General features: G+C 39.9%; 1 protein-coding gene across 1 annotated transcript; it reads left to right on the forward strand.

Annotated features, from left to right (window-relative positions):
* Positions 1–7033: 7033 nt before the first annotated feature.
* Positions 7034–7462, forward strand: LOC128870318 (uncharacterized). The gene has a single exon (XM_054112928.1). The coding sequence runs from the start codon at positions 7034–7036 to the stop codon at positions 7460–7462; it is 429 nt and encodes a 142-aa protein (XP_053968903.1).
* Positions 7463–7992: the final 530 nt, after the last annotated feature.

Consider the following 7992-nt stretch of genomic DNA (forward strand, 5'->3'; position numbering starts at 1 on the left):
GAGACAAGCAACTTCGCACGGGCTTGGTTTGGTCCGCGAGTGGTATTTTATTTCCCACCTACCCTGCATATCTGCCGAGCATTCCCCAATCCGGCACCTGGGGACGCACCCGATGGGAGACAAGCAACTCCTCAAGGGCTTGTTTTGGTCCGCGAGTGGTATTTTATTTCCCACCTACCCTGCATATCTGCCGAGCATTCCCCGATCCGCCACCTGGGGACGCGTCCGATGGGAGACAAGCAGCTCCACACGACACAGGGTATCGTGGGTAACGAGACCTCTGACTCCTTAGCTAGGATGGGCTCTGAGACCAACTTCTCTGGCTCAGAGTCCGTTTTGCCTCTCCCTTTTGCAGCCATCAAAGCTACGGTTAGCAAATGGGTTACTACAACCCACAAGCGAGCTTGGCAGGCTGAGAGAGGCTACAGATGGACTAAACTGATGTTATCTGTCATCCCGATTGACTGTCGCAAATTCTCCAGGCCACTTTCTGTGGGCGAACCACATGGAAAAGGTAGGCATCTCAGGTAGTGTACTCTGCCCAGCTTGTGAATAGGAGGATGAGACGGCGGACTATTTCTTGTGCGTCTGCCCTGTTGGCATTTCGTTTCTTTTCTAATACTTCGTCTTCTGGAGAGGAATCTCTGGATATCCTATTAGATTTGTCATCTCAGCGTTACATTATAGCGCAGAGTACAACAATAAGCATTATTAACGAAATCGTTTCTGAAACCAAGATTCGAAGGGCGGTTAATAGTTTCAGACCTTATACATCACTTGGCACCGACGGTAGAGCTTCAGCGAATGCTTGACCCGGCGATACCATGGCCTCTGGTCGTTTTTTAAAGTTGTCTCAGACTGTCGTATATTCTTGAAAAGTGGAGGGAAATTATTGTAGTTTTTATTCCCAAAAAAGGGAAGATTTCGCACGTCCTTCCGAAGGACGTTAGACCAATCAGCTTGTCATCGTTCCTTCTAAAAATTCTGGAACGTTTGATTGATCTTCTCATAAACGGTTGCTTGCACATTATTAGCTTCTAAGAATCTCAAAATGTTTACACTATGGTTAGGTAAACCAATACTGTCCTGCACTTACTAGTGAATACTATTGAGAAATCTTTCTCTGCTAAAGAGTATACTCTAGCAGCATTCCTGGACATTGAAGGGTCTGTGTAAAGTTGCAGTTGATGTGTCAGCTAGATTACTAGTACGAAACCTATTAGTTAGTCGGCAAATAGTTTCCAAATTAGGTGTAAACGCAATTTTCACGGAAACTCCTCAAGGAGATTTTTTTTTCCTCTTCTATGAAACCTGATCGTCAACGATCTGCTTGTGATGGTCGTTGGTCGGGGTTGATAAGTAATTGCTTACACAGACGACATAGTTGTTGCTACATGTGGAAAATATCTTTCAACTTTAAGCGATCTAATGCAGACCACCCTTTATAAGCTGTCTAGATGGGCTCTGAATAGCAGGTTGGGTGTGAACGTGCATAAAACAGAATTAGTGCTTTTCTCGAGGAAATACAAAACTCCACAATTTGTTAAGCCAACGTTAAATGGTGTAAGGCTAGAAGTAGGAGATAGCGCCAAATATTGAAATGTAATAGGTTTTTTGTTTTTTTTTCTTCCTTGGTCTCTACGCGCTTACTGCGTTTCGAGTAGTTTATTATTTTAATTAATTTGGATTTTAGTGGAAATATTTTTATGCATATATGTGTGCAGTATGACATTCAGATAGATTAGAAATATTTTCGATAAAATACTTGCGATTGGATACAAGCAGTTTATTAGTTATTCTACTATATTACTCTTATGATTTAGTCGTGAGGTAGGATTGTTTGAAGTATTGAAGTTTTTTAAATTATCGATAATTTTTTGACAAAATCATTCAATGATGTTATCAAACTAGGACACTTTGAAATTTGTTTAATATTAAATGCTGGAATATCATATTGTGCACAGAATGTTTCGTGTCTCTGTCGTGCATTGTGAAAGCGTGGGCAGTCGTGCAAAAGATGATGCATACTCTGCACAGTGAGTTGGTCACACGGGCACCAGTCTTCGTCAATGATTTTGAATCGCTTCAAGTATGCCTTATTGAAACCATGGCCAGTAAACAGCTGTGTCAATTCGAATGATATCCCAAAGAGTTGTCGGTATAGTTGCGTATCTTCAAGAATTGGGAAGAAAGTCTTCGTAATGGAGCCAGTGGTATCGTCGGCATACTCCTGTTGCCATGACTCGAATATTTTAAGACGAATTTGCCGTATAGCGTAGCTTAAAGGAAATGCAGTGTATACTCAATCAACTCCTTGATTAGCAGGTTCTTTTGCCTGCTCATCTGCGCGCTCGTTTCCTTCAATACCGATGTAAGATTTGACCCAGTAAAAGTCAATTCTGTGTTCTTGGTGAAGAAGGTGCAGGTGCTAATGAATTGATGCTATTAAAGGATTAGGATTGCTCCGATTTTGGATAGCTTCCAAACAAGAGCGACTGTCGCTATATATGACTAGTTTTCCTGTTGTGATACTATACTTTCAAAACGTATAGACTGACGCTCGGAAAGATGTAGTTGATTTTTTGGGGCAGTACGTTGTTCAAGCATAACGTTTAATGTTTCATCATATACTCCAGATAGTTTGACACTTTCAATTTGCATAATTTCTTTTATCTTCAGATGCAGCGGCGTGAACCCTGCAAGCGCCAGAGCCGAATTGGCCAAAACTGTGTGAAAGCCTCTGATTGCTCGTATAGCGAAATTTCTTTGAAACGAGCGGAGAAGACGGCGAATATAATTAAACTGTATGGCTTTGTCCCATATACTTGCAGCGTACGTTATAGTTGGCTCCACAACTTGTTTATAAATTGTGATAACGTTTTCCGCGTGTACACCCCATGTGGGTCTAACATATCGGCATAAGTTTTTATATACTCGTTGAACTTTTTCGACAACGTACTTAGCATGGTTGGTGAATTTCAGTCGATCGTCTATTACTACACCCAGGTACTTCATTTCTTTGACGAAGATTAGTCGATTGCCATTTAAAAATAGTTCAGCTTGTTTAGCATTACTTTCAAATGCCATAGCATATGTCTTGGTGTCGCTAAAAGTCAACTTCACATTCTCTCCCCAATTATATATTAAGCGCAGAGCATCGTTGGCGTAAAATTGCAGTTTTTTTACAGTTTTGACGCTGACTATTAAAAGGATGTCATCTGCGAAAGCCTAAATTTTACACCCTTCAGGCAGCGGCATAGAAAGAAGCTCATCTATGATAATGTTCCAAAAAATTGAACCACATACAGACCCTTGGATACAGCCTCTATTTGTTGCTTTTGTTGCAGTTGCGTCGGCGTCGGCGTAGTTTAGTGAAGCGCAGCGATCTGTAAGATAAATTGTAATAAGCCTGCAAATATTAGACGGAGTTTGCATTCGTTCTAGCTGATTTAAGAGCGCCGGCCACGCACCCTTAATGTCTAGATACACACAAAGGACCTGCCGCTTTGTCCGCTTCTCCTTCTCAATAGTTTCAATTGCGTTGTGCAAAGCATCCAAAGTTGAGGTCTGCTTTTTGAAACCATATTGTTTTGGAGACCATAATTGATTCACGATGACGGGAAGGAGTCCTATGGGGTGGTAAGATCCTAGCTCATTAGTTTCGAATTTGTTTGGCTTTGGTAAAATTTTAATGTAAGCCTTTTTCCAAATTTTTGGGAAGTAACCCACACAGAGGCACGCATTTTAGAGACCTGTGAGAAATTGTGAGTATTTCTTTGTAAAAGCCAAGCATATGTCTGAGGTGAGGTTATCTAAACCTGGCGCTCTATTTAGATTCATAGTTATTAACGCTTCGAGTACTTCTTCTTCAGTGAATGGTTCATCCTTGGGTGTGTTAAGGTAATGTTTGTTTCTGTTGCGACGGCGGAGGTGTTCCCGCGTAGAGTCAACGGTGTCATCAGGAAAGAATTGTTGCAGGAGAGCTTCAGCTGTGCCGGTGCTGGTGTCAGAGTATATTCCGCTGGATTGAAGCGTCATTGGAGGTCGATGTAATGGTGCATCCTTGATTAATCGGTTTGTCAGTGACCAGACATTTTCTTTGCCTTGTTGTGTGCAGAATTCTCGAAAGTGCTCAGTTGATGCCTTCTTTAGTGCAGCGGCATATATGTGCTTAGCGTTGGAATGTTGCATAGCAACTGCTGTCGAATGTTGACTATTTTTTGAGTTGTTTAGCTTATGATGAAGTTGGATGCACTTTTTCTTAAGATCCTCAAGTTCATTGTTCCACCATGGATTTGCTGCTTTGCCACGTCTGCGAATTTTCATAGATATTGAGCACGCATTCTTGATAATTCCAGTAAGAGATTTCACAGTATTGTCCAGATCATATGCGGTACAATTGGCAAGGTCTACATTTAAAATACCTTTTATGTTGAGCTGCTCATCTAAAATTTCTTCGAACTTCTTCCAGTTGGCTGTCTTGTTGTTGTACAGATAGGTTGATGTACTTTTTGCAGCAGTAACGCTGCAGCAGTTTTCAATTTTAAAAGTTATTGCGCAATGATCTGAATTTTGAATGGCCTCAACATTCACTGACCAGTTTGTAATGTGGTGTGCGAGATTTCCTGAAGCAATCGTTATATCTATGATAGAACGAGCATGTGCACCATACCGTATCACGGCGAATGTGGCAATATTACCTTGGTTGCTTACTTCCATGTCGTTGGCAGCTAAAACATTGGCTACTGCTAAGCCACGATCGTTTGATCTGTTTGAGCCCCATGATGAATGCCAACCATTGAAGTCAACCTATAAGCTGTAGTGCTGACCTCGTGCCACTAAGAATTTTATTAACAGCGCCGAGAGTATCAAATTTATCAGCATTTGGTTCGACATAAGCGCATGCGATATATAACGATCTTTGTGCTAAGGGCAACTTAATGACGCTGAGATTTGGAGTTGAGTATTGTAAAATACCGAGTGCAGTACCAATAGTATTTTTTATTAAAATACACGCCTTAATTGTTCGATCCACCCCCGGGAATTTCGAACGTTGAGAATCCACTTAGTGTGCCAACAGTTCTAGTACCGGTGTATGGTTCAGACAAGAGTGCAATATCTTCATCATGTGAAGCAATATATTGTATTAGCTTATTGTGTGCTCCATAGCATCGATTCGCATTAAGTTGTATGATGCTAAGTGGCTTAACAACCATACTCAATACGTGAATTGATTCGCTGCTGCATAAATTTGATTTGTGGGCAATGTTTAGCGCCAACCGCAGAATGCTTTTCATCTACCTTGACGTTGGTTATTCGTTTCGCGAAGCACAATTAAAGCATTTGAGCTTAGATGCATCACTCTTTTCTGGGCAATCAGCATACTGGTGATTTTTGCTTGCACAGTGGGAACAAGGAGTTATTGTATCAGTACATTTAGTTTCGGTATGGCCAAATTGCAAACATTTAAAGCATTGTACGAGTATGAAGGCACTAAAGTCAGATACATTTACTCGTTGAAAATCGATATTGATGCGCTCGAGTGTAATCATTGCATTTCGAACATTTCCTGGTGCCTCTAATAGTGCATTATAAAGTGTCTCTGGATTTAGGCGGTTCTTGCGGCCAAATCGATATATGATATCGTCATCGTGTTTTATTTCCGCACTGATACTAGCATTTTGATTTATTATGATGTTTATCAGATCACTTACCGGAATTTCGTTTGATATTCCTTTCAGAATGACTAAGGGACGCTTATTTCTTGCATTTTCTGCTTTGAGATCTGTAACTTCTGAAAGTTTTCGCATTGTAACGTCACGTTGCTCAATTGTGTCGAATTCTACACGCACTTTGTTATTTGAGACGGGTACAATTTTCGCTGGTGCAAATGTTGTGTATTTAAATGTGACGCCTTTTCGAAAAGAATTGAGAATATCAGTGTGCCTACTGTTGGTGCCGTCTTTTGCACCTATGATTATTGCAGGCTTTGCAGTGACGTTTTTGTTAGCCATAACTTTTGTTTTTACAGCAGCTGCATAACTAATTGTTGGAACTTCTGATACATTATTTGGTCGCAATAGCTTGGTGAATTCGGATAATTCCTCGCGAAGAATGGTGTGCATGTTCGAGGTTGCGTCAGATAACGGTGGCGTCGAACCATCACTTGGTTGTAGTTTTTCGATTGATGGAATAAGTGCTTCTAAACGTGAGATTTCGTGAACAATAGTATTTTTGATTTCGCGTTTGATGTTTCCTGATTCTTTAAGCTGCTTTTTTATTTCTTTAGAGATTCTATCTATTGTGTCTATGATTTGTATTGTTGACATCATATTGCATAGAGGATCATTAATTGTATTGCTGGGTATAATTTTTTACTTGGATACGAGCTTTCTGAAGACAATAAAAGCTCTTCCAGTCCCAAGCTTTTTCAGTGCAAGGAAAGCTTTCGTATTGATAGTTCTTTAAGCATAGAGAGCTTAAAGCTAAAAGCTTAACCTCGTCTTTAATCACTATTCGTTAACGATGTCCAGCTTTCAGCTTAACCCTCTAACCGTTTAGACCGTCTGTAGACGGTCAATAATTTTTTGCCAACAACTACGCCTTAAATATTATTTTAGAATAAAAAACCGTTACTCCGCACTGTTGTGACTATGCTTTTTATGAAGTGAAGCTAACAATCTCAGTTTTCTCTCTATTTTGAGCGCACACGCTAGTGGAGTGCCGCAGGTCAGTGTGATACGTGAAATAAATTATTTTGAAAACTGGTGAAGTTACGATTCCACAGAAATTGCAATTTTTACTTATGCTGATGCTTTAAAATTTTATGATAAGCTTAAAATAATATATATTTTGATAATTTATCATGTTCCTTTGAGTAAGCCGAAGGTTATATGTATTATTCTAGCATTTTCTGATGACAGTCTGTAGACGGCCATAACGGTTAATGCGAAATTTTACATATTCATACCAAATATGACTTTCATTTATATATCGGCTATTTTGTAATGTATTTTTTCAAGTAATGGACAAAATGAGAAAATGTAAGTTGTCTACGATGTCGGATGAGGAGATAGAAGCATATATGATGTCAGTTGATGAGCAACTCAACGATGATGGCTTCGATAGTGACGACGCTATTTCTGACCCTGACTTTCAACCTGATGATTTCATTGAGGAGAGTACCGATAGGGCAATATTGGAGTGCTTAGATGAAATGGAGGAAGCTAACACAAGCTCTGCATCTTTGCCAGCATTCATTAATAATTTAGAAACGCCATTCCAACTCTTCAAATACTTTTTTTCTTCAGAAATTGTCGACCTAATTGTTATGGAAACAAATCGTTCTGCACATCAGGAAAATGTCAATACTTCGTTTTCAGCTACAGAAGCAGATATTCACAAATTTGTAGGAACTTTGTTGTATATGTCACTGTACCGATATCCAAACATGGAAAGCTAGCAAAAACGCATTTGAGTCAATACGAAAAGCAATGTCTTGCAGGCAGTTTGAAAATATAAAGCGTTACTTATCATTTGCTGACAAAGAGCAACGCGCTGAAAGAGGAACTGCTGGTTATGATCCGTTGTATCGTGTCAGACGTATTGCGGAACTGTTTAATGAAAGGTTTGACTCTGTGCCAAAAACAGCACGCCTTTGTGTTGACGAACAAATGTGTGCAACTAAAACTAAGCATCATCTACGTCAATATATGCCGAATAAGCCACACAAGTGGGGTATAAAATTGTTTGTTTTATGCGATACTTCTGGATATGCGTATAGGTTTGAAGCATTTATCGGAGCGGGCGATAACACTGTTTTGCCAGGAGAACCGGACCTCGGTCCCACAGCAAACGTAGTAGTTCGCCTAAGCCAATCGATCCCTGAATTTCAAAATCACATTTTGTATTTTGACAATTTGTATACCTCACTGCCTCTTTTAGTTTATCTGCGTGCAAAAGGAATTTTTTCTTTGAGAACTATTCGCTCTA

The sequence above is a fragment of the Anastrepha ludens genome, chromosome X (genome assembly GCF_028408465.1).
Source record: "Anastrepha ludens isolate Willacy chromosome X, idAnaLude1.1, whole genome shotgun sequence".
Lineage (NCBI taxonomy): Eukaryota > Metazoa > Arthropoda > Insecta > Diptera > Tephritidae > Anastrepha > Anastrepha ludens.

Excerpts from the sequence above, each read along its gene's own strand:
- LOC128870318 (XM_054112928.1), top strand. The coding sequence starts at position 7,034 with ATGAGAAAATGTAAGTTGTCTACGATGTCGGATGAGGAGATAGAAGCA.